Consider the following 18,284-nt stretch of genomic DNA (forward strand, 5'->3'; position numbering starts at 1 on the left):
GGGGAAAGGGGTCCCATTGTCACCTGCAAGTATTGTGGCTGTCTGCTTCCTCTGGCCTTAGCTGTGGGTACTTGTGGGGGCTCTGGGATTTGAGCTTTCAGATGAATATCTGCCAGTCTGACTGGGCCAGAGCTTCTGCTCTTTCCCTGAAAAAACCAATCATTCCCCAGATTCACAACAAGAAAATCAGGCCAACCTGTATAAACACTGCTGACTGCTGTCCTTGGTTAAGGTTCCAGCCAGAGAGGGTGGAGGATGAATAAACTCAGACTGGTATTGAGCCAAATGTGTAGGATGATTCTGCCTGCAGACATGGAGCAGGAGGCAAAGTGGCTCTGCAGCTCATAAGAGTGAAGCAGAGCAGGGGCCCTTTGGAATGACAGATAAATAGAAAGCAAAAAGCAATACTGGAAGAATCTTCCACCAAGTGATGTGAAATGCAATGATACAAGTGGCTAAAGGTGAATGGTACTGTGGGTTCCGTGCAGTGACCAAGCAGGGCCACACAACTATACTGGTGTCCTCCCTCCCCTGGGATGCAAGATGCACTGTGGGGACTCTCTTCTAACCCTTTGCAGTTGCTCCATCATTTTTAAACTTCTCAGACACCATTGGAGGTGTTACTCTGGAGGTGGTGTTGCCTGGCCTGAAAGAGTAGAAGTTTTTCATGTCACAGAGTTGCCCCTTCACAGTGGCCCCAGCCTTTGTGCAGCCATCCTGGCTGGGAGCTCAGCCAAAGCAAGATGCTGCCAGTCCCCAGGTGGGGAACTGCTGGCCCACCTGTCCAGCACAGGACAATGCACGGGAGCTGTCAGACACTGGATGAGCACAGGGCACATGTGCCCCAGTGATGGCTCAGGAAGCAGCTAAACTGTGTCACACAAATACCCTTCCCAAAGGACAGGCAAGCCCTGTGCAGCAGTTCACTCTGTTGACAACAGCAGGGATAATTCTTTTAGACAATTATTCTGTGGGTTTAGTACTGTGGCAGAATGGGTTATTGCTGAGTTCACACTGTGCCCTCTCCCAGTATGTTTTTAGTGTGACAGTTATGCATTTTGGCTGCTTGTGAATTCAGTGCAAAGCCTGTTTTATATCCTGCTACATAAAAAGTCACCCAGCACTGCAAGGCAATCAAGCTAGGAAAAAAACCAGTTTTTACCACCTAAGCCCTCAACATAAATTTAAAGAGCGGTTAAAAGATTATAAGGTACAGATTGCTAAAAATCATTTATTTGGAGAATAGAAACAGGGTGCAATCTGAAAAGCAAAAGGATGCTTCCCACTCAGCTATTCTTTCAGGACTGAATGGCTCCGTCCCTTTGCAATCTGATTGAAGAAGTACTCATGTTTTCCTAGCAAGTCTGCCGTCTTCTGTCCATATTTATAGTCATGAGGCAATTGAAATTAGGAATACTGCCATTTGTGACAGTGTTTCTTGTTCAACTTGTCAATTTCCATGACATACAGACTATTTGCATGAAGGGATGATGTTTCCTATAGAATTCATTAACCTGAGTGTTGGGGTGCATTTGTTTAATTCTGAACATACTTGTCTTGGTTTGGAAAGGCAGGTGTCTGCTAAGGAAGGCAGGAGCCTACCCTGAAATGATAAAATGTAGACCCCTTCCCTCTGAATTGTTATAAAATTGAAATTAAGGAGGGCTCTCAGGCAAAAATGTGGAAGCAGGAGTAACAGTTCTTTATTAGGGAAGGAAAAAAAAAAGATAAACAATGCAGTGAACCAAAACAACACTGACAGAATCAGAATACAACCTGACACCCTGTTAGTCAGGGTGTTGGCCGCAGTCCAATTGGGAATTTTGGCTGCAGTGCTCCTGGAGTGTCAGGTGTGGTTCTGTCGGAGCAGTGATCCTGTAGGAAAGGTGTAGTCTTCCTGCAGTGGAACAGGCAGCTGTTCCTCTGGGAAATCCAGTGCAGAAAAAGCTGTGCCGGTGTTCCAGAAACTCAAGGTTATATGCAGGTAGAAATGTTTGGCTCCTCCCTCTGGGCAGAGCATCTCACAGTGGGATGTTCTAGTTCTTATCAGTCATGCAGTGACATTCAGTGGCCCATTATCAGCAGATGTCTCCCCTGAGGGAGGATTGATTGTGGAAGAGATAAGGAAAAACTGCCCACTTAACAGAAGACAACTGCTATACAGATGGCAAATGAATACATCTTGCTTCTCAGTCTGGGACAATACTCAGAGCCAGGACTGCTCTGATAATTTTGCCAGTAACATTCAAGGCATAAGAGACCACAGTGAAAATTTTACCAAATACCTATTGAAAACCTCACACTGCTTTGGAGCCAGCTTTTAAAGCAGTAAACTACCTGCAGATGGGTACCAATGGGGACCAGTTTCCCCCAAAGCACCAGCCCATGCATTGTCACTCTGAGAAGCTGAACTTGCATCAAAGAGCTGTTGAAGAAAAGGAAATAACCAGAGGTTATATTTGACAAGTTAAGTTTTTTATTCACTGCACTGGACTCATACAGCATTGCTTCTTCAACTAACAACATTTCACACATTCTTACAAAATGAATGCCAAGTCCAGTCTCTTGTTAAAGATGTTTGGTGCAAAATGTAAAGCAGTCTATCAAATATTTCCTGTTATAAGTATAGCTTAGAGCCCAGTAACAGGTTGTGTCCAGCATCCTCAGTGCTGGGTTCCAGCAGTGGATGGAGAATGGAGGAGTTACTCAGGGCTGATGTAGGGCTTCATTAACAAATATCTAAACCCAGCTCATTAACATCTCACCCAATGTTTATCAGAGTGCTGCTGCTGGTTTGACTATGCTGTTGCTTTGAGCACAGGTGGAGCTGCAACTACAAAAACTCTAATGCAGATCTACTCAGCACTGGAAAATGTGATCTGGGCTGGGGCAGCTTGTCTTGCTCCATGCTGTGGACAGTGACTCCAGCAGCACGGCATGGCATGTCTCACCCTATCCCTGTAGCAGCAGTCAGAACAGCACAGCAATCCACAGAGAAATGAAAGGTATGCAGGCCTGACTGCCAGGGCAAAGCAACAAGTTTTCAGGGTGGAGCAGTCTTACACTGCAAACTTCTGGGCAGGGATGCCTGCAAGCACACCAAGTTGGGCAATTAGATGGATGCTGGTGGCTGTGGGCAGCTGCAACATCTCCACTTTCCTGTCTCCCATGTGGGCAGGCACATCATCCTCAAACCCTCCTACCCACCAAGCAATGTAGGGAAGGCTCCATGGTACACCCTCCCACTATCAGCCATCACCATGGTCAGCACAGGGTGCCCAGGAAGGGGGACACAGCTGGTGCCAGCCCTACAGCTTTCCAGCAGAGCTCTCCCAGTAAATCTATCTCTGCTCATTCCCCTCCACTACCTTGCCCATGTCCCTCTGGCCCACATTCTCATCCTGCCTGATCCTTGCCCTCAATCACTCATTCACTCTGTGTGTAAGGAAGGAGACAGCACATTGCCAAATCAGCTATCTCAAAGGGAATCTAGTGACTTTTATTGAGGCCTTGTCATGGAGCCTGGACTGTCACATGCAGTCCCTATGACGAGCACGCGGTCCTAAGGCATGGTGACCGTCCGTCCGGCGCTCCTGGCTGCTGTAAAGCGCCTCTTATTCCTCAGACTAGAGAACCTCTCATCCAGCGTCAGGCTGGTCTGCAGGGGAAAGCGAGAGCGAGTCAGTCCCTTGTCTTGTGGCAAAGCACAGCCAAACTTGTAGCGGGGTATTGATTAGAGCCCATCAGTCAGGCTAGTGATTCGCAGCTGGTTAGTCAATTAAACCACTCAGCACACAGAGACAAGGAGCTTGACAGATTGTGTGTGGCTGGAAAACCTTCAAGCAGCTCCCAGCCCCAAGACACAGGGCATCCTCGGCAAGAACAGGAGCAAGCAGATGGCATTTGAGTACAAGGCATCAGGTAAAACCAAACCATCCAGACAAGAAACGCTGGCAATGAAGAAGGTGGAGTGGGATTTCTCAGCTGCCCCAATGCTCTTGGACTATACTTCAGTGTAAAATGTGACACCAAGACGGGCACCAAAGCAAAGAGCGAGCAAAGCCCAGAAGTGCCATGTATCTCTGAAGAATGGGAAGCACTGACAGTTAAACAATCCCCTCTGGTCAGGACTACTCATCAGCAGGACCTCCCTGCTCCAAGCAAGCACATGGACAGGCCAAGACAGGCCATCAGAGTGGGGAAAACTGGGCTGAGTCTGTAGCTGCTGAACAGTCTTCTCAAGTGCCTTCAGTTTTGTAAGCAACCTGGCCAACATAGTTACAGGACTTTCCTCCCAGGTTGTGTTAGATAAACCCAGCTGGCAGCCCCAAAAACCTGAGTGTGACATTAACAGCTCAGTGGCAGGGCTGCTGCAGGGAGCCAAGTGCCTCCTGTCCGGTCGACAATTGTCTACCTGGTTGGCCATGGCGTGGAAGTTGAATCTCAGCAGCACCCCCTTGGGCTGGGGCTTGGCCACCCGTGCTGGGGGTCTCCAGCTTCGCTGGAATGGGCGCTTGGATCCAGGCCTGGGGAAAGGACAGAGCTGCAATCACTCAGGATGCTAAAGCAGATCACTTACCACCCTCTGCAAATCTACACAGAGTAAAGGTCACACCTGCACACTCCACCCGTCCAATGGTGTGTCTGACCCCTAGCAAAGCCAGGAGAGCAGCTGTGCAGGTAGAGTTCCAGCACTGGGGGCTGTCACTTCCAGGCTATTGAGGGGTGCTCTCTGCACCCAGAACATGCACAGTGCCCTCATCCACTGTTCTCTCTGCCCCCAGCTGGATGCCAGGTCCTGCAGCTGCCCCTTTCCAGCCTCTGAGCTCCTCTTACACAGGGGGCACGAGGTCTGAAGTCTCCCTTTGGGGCATGCTGTTTCTCCCAACACCCCACAACCAGCACAACCAGCCTGCCACCTCTTCCCACAATGGTGCTTCCATTTCTCCTCACTCTGCATAACAAATGAAGGAAAGATAATTACAGATTACCATGCAATTACAGGTAAATGCAGGAAATTTGCATCTCCTTCTGGTATGCTGGGAAATGAACCAGACATCATTTGCTAACCATTTTGGGTCTGAACCATTCACTGCACACTCATTACAAAAGTGAAGCTGCAATAATGCTAAAGGAACTTGCAATGGCTTTTGTAGTGCTCCCACACTAACAAATCACCTCATTTACTTACGGGCTGGGCTGGCCTGCCTGGGGATTAACCACAGAAACAGTCAGAATTGCTCCTGGGCTGGGTTTCACTTGCCACCTGCCAAGACATGGAGATTTATCCAGCTTCAAGCCTGAAAAAGTGCTGTCATATTTGCATTATGCCTTTGTTCCGCAATTACCTTCTCGTCCTTGGCGGTTTCCCTTCTCCCTGAGAATCCATCTGCTGTAAAATATATTTTAAAACAATTACTTAAAAGAAACAGCTCTCAGAAACAGTGACTCCTTTTCCAGGATTTTCTTTGGTGTATCTGAAGAGCTCCTTTCTTGTGAGTTATCAAGAAACATGCTAATTTGTGGTTTCCCACTGGCACATTTTAATCACCCTCCCAGGATTTACTTCCCAGCTGCCAGAATACCAAACTGCATTAAAAACTGCTTGCAAATAGTTTCCTACCAATACATGCAGGTCTTCCACCTCTCTCACCCAGTTACTTTTGGAAGCAAAGCTACAACTGGGCTGGTAAAACATGAAGGTTTGTCACTACCAGCAGACTGCAGAGGAAATGTCTCAAGTACTAACCCCTCTCTGGAAGCGGGCTTTGGAGAGCCACTGCTGCACCCGCTTCTGCTGGAACGCCAATCCCCTGTTCAGCAGGAAAGGCCTGCTGGTAAAGAAGAGAGACAAAGAGGTGAGGATGATACCAGTTCTCTCTAACATTTAATGCCAAAATATCTAACCCAAGCTGGTCTTAAAAAGCAGTGTAAGAAGCAAATGAGGTTGTGTGTTACCAAGTTCAGCCCAACAGGTTTTTCTGCCAGCAAAGGATTTCAGAGGAACTTGATTTTCTGCTCAAGTGAGGCAACAGTTTATGTGTTCTGAGCTTTTTTCATTAAAAGCAAATAACGTGAGGAAAATCATAGAAAAAAAATCAGGTCAGAAAGGACTTCTCAATGTTATTCAGTCCCTGTTCTGCTCAGAGATGAGGAAGGATTCCAAGGAGCTTCCTTTCAAGCTCAGAGAACACAATGATCTTGATGAGACAGGCACTAAGACATGCCCAGCACCTGGCACACTGCCTTCCTCACAGCTCCTGGAGCACAGTCTGCTCCTGCAGCCCCTCACTGGGACAGACGCCCTGTCTCTGCCCATCCCTTAGGGCTGGAATCTGTATTTCCTGCCTGTATGAAAATAAATGCTATTTCACCATTCAAAAGTGTTTCCCAAAACAAGGAAGTTTATTAAAAATACAAAGGTCACATTTTCTGTGCTTCCTGAAATAAAATCAGAGATTAATATTGGCATTATTAACTATGAGTGTGAGGTTGTTTCCTTTCCAGGTGCCTTCCTAACATAGTCAGGGGTATTTTTCTGGTGCTGCACATGCACATGGCTGTAGCCACACCAAGCTGGCATATACAGAGAGAGGAATCCAATGAGTTGCACAGCTAAAAACCACTGAAAACCAAAATAACCCAGAGTTACCAAAGATTTTACCTTCTCTCTGGGGTGCAGATGCTGGCAGCATCTGCTCTGAATCTCTTGGTGCCTGGAGATGGCTGTGGCTGTTCCTCCTGCTGCCCACTGCTGCTTTTGGCAAAAGTATTGTTCTTCTTGGTGCCCTGAAAGAGCAGTGAGATCTCAGCAGCTGTCACCTGAAGCACAATCTTGGTACAAGAACAGGCAGTGAGGGCAAGGGACAGCACACAAGATGTTGCTCTTCTCTGACATTGCTGTCAACAATCAGGGGGTATGCCTTGCTTCCTGCACATGGAACTACAAATGCCAGGGAGAATGTTTTGTTCTAATGTTGCAGAAACCAAAGAAGAAACAAAGATCAGTCCATGCAGAGCAAATCTCACAGAATCTGTGCATTACAGCCCTGCTCAGGTTTCCTTTTGATCATCAGCTCTTTCTTGTCTGGACATGCGCATTGCCTGGACCACACCCTGATGAATGAAACACACCGGAAGACCCCTCAGCAGGGTCTGACCTGCAGTTCCAACACACACTGCCCCAGGCTCCAGCCTGGTGATTTCTGTGGGACAACTACCATCATGTTAGTACCAACTAACTGAAGTCTATTTCCATATTCTTCCCCCTTGGTTTATTCCTCCAAAGTGGAAGCTACTGTAGAACTCTGCCTCCTAGCAACTGCTTATTACTCTCTGTAAAATACCAGGCACACTCAGTATCTGAGTCATCCTGATCTTTCTTTTCAGGAATAACCTTACTCCTTGCACATGAATGCTCAGTTTAGAGTTTTCTTATTTATATCCCTACAACACAGTCACTAAATGTGCCATCCTTTTCAGCACTTGCATTTTTTTAAAAAAGCTTATGGAACATCTATGACCTCCTAACTGAGTGGATTTTCATCAGTGCAGGAAAACCCAGCTGCCTCTCACACTATCTGTCACAGCAGTGGGAAGCAGTGTCTCTGGTGGAAAGTATATCTCTGAACAAGTCAGCAAGTCTGTCCTCTGACTTCACAGGAGCTTGGAAAATACTCTGGGTAGAGAACAAATAAAAAATCTTAACACACCTCCTCTAAATTATAATAGTAAGATGAAATGCCACGGAATTAATTTCTATGGAAATATTTTTAAACCATTTAATACCAATTTAAAAAACATCTTTTCTGGCAAAACCCATGGGAACTGATCAGTAAAATTATGCTAAGACAGCAGCTCTATAAAATTAACTGTAAAATTGCTATTCCATATGCATGTATGTCTGTATTCACCTATGCATACAAATGCTGTGCACAGGCATTAAAAGATGTTTTTTTTATTTAGATTGTTCTTTGGGGTGATCCAGGATCATAAAATTGATCCGATTTCTACAAGACATTTGGGAAAAGCCATACCTTCCTTATTCCCCTACCTCCTGAGCTGATGCTTGGCGATTTAAAGGACTCACTCCATCAAATGCAGCAGCTGCTCTTCTCTTGCGACCAGGTAAAGCATTCCTGAATTGTCTCCGATTGAATTGCTGCTGTCCAAACCCTCTTCTGAAATGGTTAGGTCCTAAAAACAAAGCCCTCTTACTTTAGCATCATTCAAAATTTGGTTTATGATTAGTTTCATAAATAGATTACAAGGTTAACTTAATGTGAAACAGGAGTATCTACAGAAATAGTGGTGTAAAAGTCACACTCATTCATATTAAATAATTAATCTTTCCAATGTCTCTCTAGGACTCTTATTGTGTATAGGACTGCCATACACATTATTTGATGTGAAAGAATAAAGAAGAGAAAAGCCTTTCACAATTCTGATTCCTCATAAAATAAAGACAGGAATACCTACATCAGGAGAAATGTCAATCTGTTGTCAGAGCTCAAACTGCTATGAATTAACTGCTGTGAAACAGAAAAAGCATTTAGATACAGATATACACATGATTAAGCATGCCAAAGCCAACCCCACAGCAGCCTGAAATAGCTCTGAGGGACCCCATCATAATATAGTTTATATTTATTTATTTATTTATTATCTTTTAGCTTGACACACCATAGCTTCTTGTATTGAAGGGGAAACTTCCAGCTGCTCTTATATGATACACACACACCTGCTGTCCATCCTGCATTTAACCTTCTCCCCTAAGCCTGCTGATGATTTTGAAGAGTGCTGAAGAGCTGAACAAGAGGAAAGCCCTAAGCCCTGTCAGACTGAGGCACAGTGCTTCCAAACCTAATTACACCACATAATACAATTCTGTAGTTGTAATGAGAGACTCAGAAAGTTTCTGAGTCACTGTGTGAGCTGACACAGTCACAACTACAATCACAAACCCACGGCTAGAATGCCAAGATGGAATTTATTTCTGTTACCTCACAAACCAGCAGAACCCTGAAGCAACACCTAAGCAGAGCCACTTTGGTCACCAGCACCATTAAGCTTGGCCCAGTGCTGGGGAATCACCAGGCTACCCTTCACACCAGTTTATCAAGGGTTTGCTTGAATAGGGTCATCACCACGCTGTGTTCTGATCTCTGTTACCAAGGCAGAGAGCTCAAGCATGTCCAGAAGGTGGCCCAAGTCCACCAAACACCTCTATTATCTATAACCAGATGTTCTACTTCTCAATGCACACAGAGGGTGAACAGCAGTAGACGTGTTTTCCTTCACTGCTGCTTCTGACTTTGCTATCCCCAGAAGGTCACTTAAGCCCCTCTGTTTTGAGCCCATTCCCCCCAACAGCTGCTATACCAGTGATATGTGCCCATACCTGGAGGCTGTATAAATTAGGCACAAATCTGTGCATGGCAGAGGGCAGTGGGAGTGCACTCAAACCTGGATCTCACAGCAGAATCTCACTGACACAAAGCACAGACAAGTGAGGTGCATATATTGGTCTTTCATCATTGACTGCTACATGACAGCAATTTATACTGCCTTGGAGCAACTGGAAATGTTCTGAGGAAGCAGTGTAGTTGCTGTGAGGGGTCACAACGGCCACAATGAATGAAGGCTCCAGCTTCAGGGTGTAACACCAGCCAGTACCAGCTGGAGCTGCCTGCACTGGAACATGCTTGAAAATCATTTGAGCTGCTCTGGCTCTAAAACAGGAGGGCAACAGTAGAGGCCCTTGGGAAGCAGATCCCAAAAACCATGCTCATGCCCCATGGCCAGAGGTGCTGGTTGAGAACATGCACAAAAATGTAACACAGTTCACAAGCTCTGGGGTCAGTTGTTGTTTCCTTTGCAGACAATGCCCTCTCATTGCAGAAGTGCTGGTATGTAAATGTTCCTCTCGTGACAAACATTCAATTTTGGCAAACCGTTTCTTTTTGACCACATGTGGACTTGCTGTAGTCAATGTCCCTTTGATTTTTTTCTCCTGCTTCTATTCCCCCAGTCTGATTTTAGCCCTAAAATCTTGTTTCTCCTCAGCCCCCACCCTGGGCCTGTCCCTATCTCTTGCCCATTTGCTGGACTGCTTTCCTCCTGGACACCCAGCTTTGCTGCACAGTTCTCCTACACCCTGGAGAGGACAAGAGACTGAGCTCAGCTGCCTTTCGTGGATACTCCATAAGGGCAATGGGAGGGATGGCTGCAGAAGGTAGCCCTGACTAGAAAATTGTGTCCCTGTCAGTCTGTTCCTATTAGAGAGCCTGTGCTCAGCAGTGCACTCAGGCACAACTCACTCAACACAAATAACACATGACAGAGCCATCAGCCTCCAAGGGGGACTCCATCACACCAGCTGGGGACCAAGGCCTTGCTCTGTCATCTGTGTCCTGAAGTGTGACACGTGGGAGGCTTCATGTCTGCAAAAGGCCTGGCAGATATTTAATACAATGTAAGAACATTTCAATAAAACCCCCCACCATCAGCAGCTGGGGAAGAACCCCCGCCCACCCATGTTTGGGTGTGTGCTCAAAGCCAGGCTCTGAACACAACTGGGATGGCCAAAAGGCACCTCTGCTCAGCCAGTCCAGAGTGGGAGTAAATTTCCATGTCTGACAGACTCTTTTTTCCAAGGAGATTTGAAATTCTAATTTTTCGTAATTAAAAATCATCTTTCCCCCACTAGGGAAAAGGTTTAAGCCATATTCCAAGAGGGATTAACAGCATTTTGCTTGCTGGTTTAATCAGCATACTACCCCTTCCGCCTCCTCTGTCATTACAGTGCTGGGCTCCTCAGATCATCATTTTGATAATGGTTATCACATCTCAGCCCAGAAGGGACTGCATTTCAGCAGTGACCATAGTGAACAGAGCCCCATATGAATTATGGGCTAAATTCCCAGTCATGTTGAGCTTCCCCAAATTGCCACTGACAATCAGCACCACACAGCATGGCAGGTCTCTGCACTTGGCAGGGCTGAATTCAGACTCATTGGAAACCTATGAAATACTAAAACTAGCCAAAATAATTATATAAATTAACAGAAAAGCTCTCCCATCTAAGAAATAGGGAAAAAATATTTTATTGGATTTGCCTCTGAATGCAGTAATTGCTTGAGTGAGGGAGAATATCAAAGCCTGTGGGTTTTGACAGAAAAATCAATTTGCTAAGGGCATTTATCACCATTATGATTTGAACTAGAACAATCCTCAGTAAGGCACTGTGAGGTGGACACCAAGAACACAAAGGTGGGAGGCAGAGCAGAGACAAGCAGAATATCTCCCAGTGATCCCACTGTCCTGATCTGTGACTGGTACTCCAATGTATGACTGAAAAGATATTTCTGCAAAATATCACTAAAATCTTCAGGGACTGACTTAGCAGTAATTAAAAAAAAAGTTTGTAGAGATGTCATTTCATGCAGCAGATAACTTTGGTTTGTAGGTAAAAGCCAGTGGAACGAAACAAAGGTGTGAACGTTTGATATTATAAAAAAACCTCACCATAAAAAATAGCATGCTTGGCAAAAGTGACTATTTAGCTTCAATAACTGAGCTATCAAATACAGTTACTGAGGGGGTAATTTCGATAATTTAAATCTGCTCTGGGAAAATGAGGATTAGGAACAGGCATAATTAAAATATGCAAAGCCAAGGGGAATAGAGAATAGATATTAAGTCACTTTAAATCAGTAATTCATGAGAGTGGAAGGGAGAGAAATGGGCGAATTATGCTCTGAAAGGGCCCTGATATTCCATGGTTATGGAGAGAAAAGCTAATCAGAGCCTGAGTGCATCTTATATGCACACAGAAATTGGAAAGGAGAAGGATTTAACAGATGGATTTTGCTAAAAAATGCACTTCCCAGCCTGGCCAGCCTCTGCTATCTCAAGTGCCCATCTACCTTGCAAATTCCTCTGCTTCCAGGGTCGGTACTGCGGCCACCCATATCCGGAGGCTGAACTCCTGTTCTTGACCTGCTGCCTTCTGCTGTCGCCCAAGGCACTGGCATCTATCTGCTCTTTCCTGTGGCGCTTTATGATGTCATCTAGAATGAAATGAGGAGAAATCCATAGAAACTGCACTTTCCACCAACAGTGATTCCCTCTTTGGGTGCTTGGAATTGTCTGTGGTAAACATGGGCCTTGCTGTTCTGTGAGCTAAACGAGGCACACAATGAAAGATTAAGCTTAGTTTAGAAAGTATAGGATCAATTTACTGAGCTCCTGTGGGCTGGAGATTAGAGCGCAGCAAATGATTTGCAAATGCACCACCACTGAGCACATCCCCACCATGGGCAGGACAGAGATTTCAGACCGAGGGGTCTGATCCTGCAGGCTTCCAACAAGCCTAAGGAAAGATGTTTTTGCAGGGGCACCAGGAGCTCAGTGCTGGGCAGAGAACTTTTTTGAGAAGGTCTGACTTCAGTGGCTGTAGGAAAGGTGGCCAATGTGGGGAGAATGTGAGAGTTCTTGAGCTACTTGGATCATGCACAAAATACTGCCAGATGTAGAGCTCCATCGAAACAGCTCAGGCCCCTCCATTCTCAATCAGCTGGTCTGCAATCAATGGGATCTTCCTACTTCAAGCTGTTCTGATGCAGAGGAATGGCAAAGGCAAAGGGATGTCTCTTCATTAATTCATATTTTCCAACATTTTCTTCTTTTAACTCCAAATCTTCCAGAAAATGCTTTGCAATTATTTACAAATAATAAAGGCACATCTGTGAAGCTGCAGGCAGAATGTTTTAACTTGAACTAATTAGAAAGAAACAAAGTGTCCAAAACAGCCCATTTCCCTGAGGCAGTGGCTACTCCAGCTCCTTAATGTATCACTGGAGTCAAAGGACAGAAGTACCATCAGTTTTCAGTGGGTGCTTACCATGAATTATCAGACCTCCAGCACTGGTCCCTTGTCATTTCCTATCAAGAAAGTCCTGTGTCCTAATGAATAAAAAGCCCAAGGAAAAGAAACAAGAGCATGTGTAAGAACAGGCTGCTTTTGTGATTTCTCTTTCAAGTCTGCCAGGAAAAGAATAGGCTGGGAGATGCTGGGCCATGTTCTTGGGATAAATTTGCTAATGGTCTCAGCTAAGTGTGCCTTTCGGACATGTGTGATTTGGAGCACAGGATGCTTTGAAGTGTTTTGAAAGCATCCCTGCTCGCTCTGCAGGGAGGTGACCACACTCATCCAAGGGTGGGCTGTCCACAGCATGAGGAAATGAGAGGGACTGAATGCTCAGATGCCTGATCTGTCACCCTTCAGTGTCTTTTTTGTTTGGGTATGAGCTGTTACCCTGGCTTTTGTGCCCATAAACCCGATGAGGTTAACAGAGTGATGTAATGGATTACTACACAAGGCTGCAAGGGAATCCTGAGAGGTCATTGATGATACATGTATGCCCTCAGGCAGAATTAGATCTATCAGGGCAGCTTTAAAGCAGCTACTGCAGACTTTTTTGTGACTGCTAACTTATGTAAGGCACAAATGTATGTGAAAACACAAAAAAAACCACCTGATGGAACAAGTTCTTCACCAGGGGCCTCTTGTTTTCCAATTCTCTCTTCTATCCTGAGTAAGGTGCATTCTGAATGGAATATGGAGCTGGACTAGAGGAGGTCTGACTGAGAGAAGCACTGAGGGAGAGGAAAAGCAAAGGGAGCATCACACATCAGCAAAGAGGAAAAGGGTGTGCAGCACTATGGGAGAAAAATAAATCAAAAATCAGCTATAACTGTTGCTATAGCTCCTCACAGAGACATTAACATAAGGGTGCATTAGCCAAAGGATCAGTTTAAGTTTGCAGTGGAAAATGTTCGTTGTTCCTAACAAATGACTCTTCACTGGGAAGAAATGACACAAGGTTTCAGTTAGGAAGCTGACCCAATAATAAAAGGTGCTGGTGGACTTTCACAGCAGAGACATCAACAAGATAATCCATCAAGATTTCTCATGCATGCGTCAGAATCCAGGCCTGGGGAGTTCATGACAGAGCGACTGATAGTTGCTTATGCACAGTCCACATTCCCTGTGCCAAAGGAATGGCGAGCATCGGAGCAAGCTACTATAAATAACACGGCGAGGCCATGGCTCCCCTTCCGCTGTCACCGGGGCTGCTCTGCGTGAGTCCCCCGGGCCGCCCTGCCGTGAGCTCCGGGCTGCTGCCAGCCCAGCGCCGAGCCCGGGGCCCGCACACGGCCCCTCTGCCCGTGCTGCCACTCAGAGAGGGGCACCCGCACAGCGGGACCACCACCGGCCCGAGCCCGGCCCGAGCCATCCCGCACACAGCCATCCCAGCTCTCCCGCCCGTACGGAGGGCCCGGTCCGGCCCAGACGCCCGGCAGAGCCCCGCACGTACCCAGGGACATGTCGATCTCCTCGGCCCCCGGCTGCGGCCCCACCGCGGGCGGCGGCCCTGCCGTGGGCTGCGGCCCCGCCGTCTCCATGGACCCGGAGCGCTGCGCGCTCACTGCGCCTGCCCGTCCCGCCCGCCCCGCGGGGCCCTCGGCCCGGCCCCGCCGGGCCCCGCCCTGGCCGTCCCGGCCCCGTGCCCGACCGCTCTGTGCCCGCGCCGAGGGGCCCGCGCCGCTCCTGCCCGCCCTCAGCCCTGCCCTGCTGCCTGCCCTCCGCACCCTCCCCGGCGATCCTTTCCATCAGCACCTCCACTCCATCTCTCTCTGCCTTAAGCACCGTGCCTCAGCCTCTGGGCTTCCGCTTGTCCCCCCGAATTCTCCTCCTCCGGAGTTTATGCCAGCAGCACATGTATCTTAACAACCCGGCAGTCAATTCTGAGACATGTGAACGATGGAATGACCTTGCTTCGTTCCGAAGCAAGGCAACTGCACGAACAGAGATACTCGTGGCTCATATTCGTGCTCGAAGTCTGTTCTCTTATTTGTAAGCGAATGGAGGAGGAAGCACCCATTTGGAACTGGTCTTGGGGCAGCATCCCGATCACTCCCAGAACTCAGATTTCTCAGGGATCTTTCAGTCTCTGTAGCATTGGTTATGGCACCGAAGCTATTCTACGGTCTACAAAATAGAAGCTAAACCATCTTCCTCCGCTTTAAAAGACAGGTGAAGAAATAAAAAAAAAAAAAAATATAGGAGAACACTATCTTCCAAAGAGCTGCCATGCATCAAGTGCATGCTTTTCTCTGAAGTTTCCATAAGATAAATGCTGTGAATTTAACTTTCTCACCATGTACATAATAGGCACCACATAAATAGTGAACAGTGTCTGCATGTTTTGTGTTTTCAATACAGTGGGTTTTTTTTCCATCTTGCACTTCAAATGGGAGAGAAATTTCTACAGGCAGATCAATCAGGGCAAAAATTGCCTCCTGGTATGTGTACAGCCCTTGGAAAGATCAAGTGCTTCTGAAAGTGTTGGTTTAGGGAGTCATTCTTTCATGAAAGAAAATAATAGAACAGTTCTGAGGGAGCAAAAAATAACCTTTGCTGTATTTGCAGTGATGCTGCAGAATGACCATGGAAGCAGATTAGTGTGAGATGTGAGGAACTGGGGTTGATATCTTGTTTGCAGTGTTCTGTGGTACACAACGTGTGCTGGGCGCTCTGCTCTTCTCTGGGGAGCCTGGCTCTACCACTGCCATAGTTGAAGAGCTTTCCTCCAAAGAGAATCCTTGACATTTCTCAGCAATTTAGCCAGAGTATCCAGAGAAATTGTGGCCACTGGGAAAGGGCTGGAAGTATCCATATAAGCCCAGTTTCTTGTGATGTACTGGGAGAGGAGGTTTACAGCTGTATTATTTCCTAGCTCTGAAGGAGGGTGCTGGAGCAGGACTCTGGACAGTGTCCTGCAAAGCAGCAGCTGTCCAGAGACACGAGGGAAGGACTGCAGCAGGTGTTTGGAGTCTCCTCTGGTGAGGCCAGCCATGAGCTGAATGACCCAAGTTTCCACATGGCTGGAGCCGTGGTCACTCTGGAGTTGGTCACTCTGTGAGGCAGTGTCATGAAAGCTTTCCTGGCTTTGCAAAATCTTGGACACTTGTATCTTCAGAAGCTCTGGAAGCAACAGCTGAGAGATTTCCAGCAGTGTTTCTGTTTGATCCCATTTAGCAAAACAAACATTTGAGACGAAAGAACACAAAAGCAGAGTTTAGAAATGGAAATTTCTAAAATATTCAGAGGACATTTTTTTCATGGAACTACAACACAGCTTTTGCAGTAAATTCTACTTTACCAGCTGAGAGGTTTAATTAGCTGCTTTCCTTCAAGTGCATAGCATTAAAGGCAATGACAAAACCTTTCCAAGTCATATTTCTTAATCTGGGAAGTATGAGCTGATATGTGCTCTTGTCTCTCAACTGCCAGTCTGTGACCTCTTAACATCTTGGCAAGTGTCCCATTTGCTTAGTATGTCTGAGCACTGCCCTCATCTCAGTCCCGAGTAATTTCTCACATCAACAGTGGAGGTGACACATGCTGGAGCTGGTGAAAAGGCCTGAAGAGCCAGAGCCTTCTCTAAAGCACAATCCCCCTTCACTGGAGAGGACTGCAGGTGTCTGGCAGACAGACTTGACTCTGCATCCTAAAAAAGGATCATCAGGAATGTGACTTTCACAACTAAAAAGCGAGATTAATAAATGAACAACGAAAAAAGAAACTAAGAAAGTGGAGGGGGAAGTATTTATGTTATGCTTCCTTCTAGAAGTGTTTTGTGTTGACTCACTGATACTGTGGCAACAAACCATCAACCAACAAACCCCTGAAAGAGCACTGGGGCACCTCTGCCAAGGGTGTCAGGTATTCCTTTCTGTTGTTAGGCACAGGCAGGACCAACTTATTCTAAAAGAGCAAGTGTTACTTTGGGGTCCTGGGCCTTTCAATGTATCAGATGCTCTTCTTGTCATATAACAAAAACCTCAAGGAACCCTAGAAGGTTTTTACTTAAAACTAAATTTTAAAAAAAGTCAGTGGGAGAAAGGAACACATGCCAGGAGTCAAACACTTGTATTATCTGAAATGTATTCTTGGTCTATATGTAGATTTATTGAATCTTCTGCATGTTAAATTACTTGTCATGATTTATTGCAACAAATCTTACACTGTGATTTCAAAATTAACACTGGTCACATTGTCTTTTATTCCCAGTGGAACCTCATATCACAGTTATTTAATACAAAATTGCAAAATATATGACTGTTCACTTTCAGTGAAATGGACCCAAAACTGCATTACTCAATTGCTAATAAATGTTTTAAGTTTTTTTTCTTAGGAACTAAGCCTGGGTGTCTGTAGGAATATGTGTCAAAGTAAGGCATGGAATCTGCATGCACACATTTTTTATCTGAAGGTGTGGAAGCTTTCCAGCCTCTCCCAGAATTGCTCAAAACATAAACAATCACTTAATTCAATAGGCCAAAATTCTGATCACTTTTTGACACTGTATTTTGCCCACAAGGGGGATGTTTAGGCCTTTTAATTGATGAGAATCCCATTGTCATCTCTTCACAAGGAACATTGGTACCAGCACAGCTACAATAACTTGCTCCAAAATTGGTGAACCACCACTAGAAAGAGCTTATGTTTTATTGTTAGATGCTAACATGGCCTTTCAACCATATGTAACTAATTGAAAATCATCTTCTTGAGAAGATGGAAGGAAACTAAACACTTCTTTAGGCTCTTTGAAGAAAATTCTCATTACACCAATATTTTTTTTTTAGCCATTCCCAGAATGAACTACATTGATTATGAGAAGTCCGTTTTTATGCAGAATGTATGCACTGTATGCCATAAAGTATCTGAGGTACACACAATACTGAGCTCTGCTCAGGGAAAACAAGATGAACCATGGACAATGACAAAATCCTTGCTTTGCTTCTTAAAAATTTAGCAGGCACTGTCCTAGGGTGACGTTATGGTGCTTGTATCCCCAGTCATGTGTTCTGTTTTTGTTTGATATTATGTTCTGCGCTTTCAGAACTGACTCTGAAAGTGAAGGTTTGTATTGTCTTGTTATCAGCCGGCTCACCTCCCCCCATTGTCTAGAAGAGGCTAGTGCTGGCTGGCTGGCTTTTGCTTTGCTTGCTTACTTTTGCTGGCTTGCTTTGCTTGCTTGCTCTTGCTTCTGCTTTTGCTTTTGCTTGTTAGTTTAGCTGAACATTCCAAATTTTTCCCTGGACTGTTTTTTCCCTTTCCTGAATATCATTCCAACCTGCTCCGGACTGCGACCTGGGAAAACACCGAGAGGCTGTGCTTTGTGATCTGCAGCAGCCATCCCCAGTGCTGGAGA

At 45.9% G+C, this 18,284-nt stretch overlaps 1 protein-coding gene across 8 annotated transcripts; it reads right to left on the reverse strand.

Annotated features, from left to right (window-relative positions):
- Positions 1 to 1,679: 1,679 nt before the first annotated feature.
- LOC110479890 (UAP56-interacting factor) lies at positions 1,680 to 14,500 on the reverse strand. 8 transcript variants are annotated; one of them, XM_021547472.4, is made up of 9 exons: positions 14,382 to 14,500; positions 11,928 to 12,071; positions 8,054 to 8,196; positions 6,665 to 6,789; positions 5,750 to 5,831; positions 5,349 to 5,392; positions 5,192 to 5,266; positions 4,415 to 4,526; positions 1,680 to 2,425 (listed from the first exon to the last, which is right to left on the reverse strand). In XM_021547472.4, exons 1-9 carry the CDS (start codon positions 14,467 to 14,469, stop codon positions 2,321 to 2,323), a joined length of 918 nt encoding a protein of 305 aa, XP_021403147.3. In that variant the 5' UTR covers positions 14,470 to 14,500; the 3' UTR covers positions 1,680 to 2,320. The 8 variants fall into 8 exon arrangements, with proteins under 8 accessions (XP_021403147.3, XP_077642737.2, XP_021403146.3 ...); XM_077786611.2 differs by having other exon boundaries at positions 1,680 to 3,658; XM_021547471.4 differs by having other exon boundaries at positions 5,750 to 5,834.
- Positions 14,501 to 18,284: the final 3,784 nt, after the last annotated feature.

The sequence above is a fragment of the Lonchura striata genome, chromosome 4A (assembly GCF_050655825.1).
Source record: "Lonchura striata isolate lonStrDom1 chromosome 4A, ASM5065582v1, whole genome shotgun sequence".
NCBI lineage: Eukaryota > Metazoa > Chordata > Aves > Passeriformes > Estrildidae > Lonchura > Lonchura striata.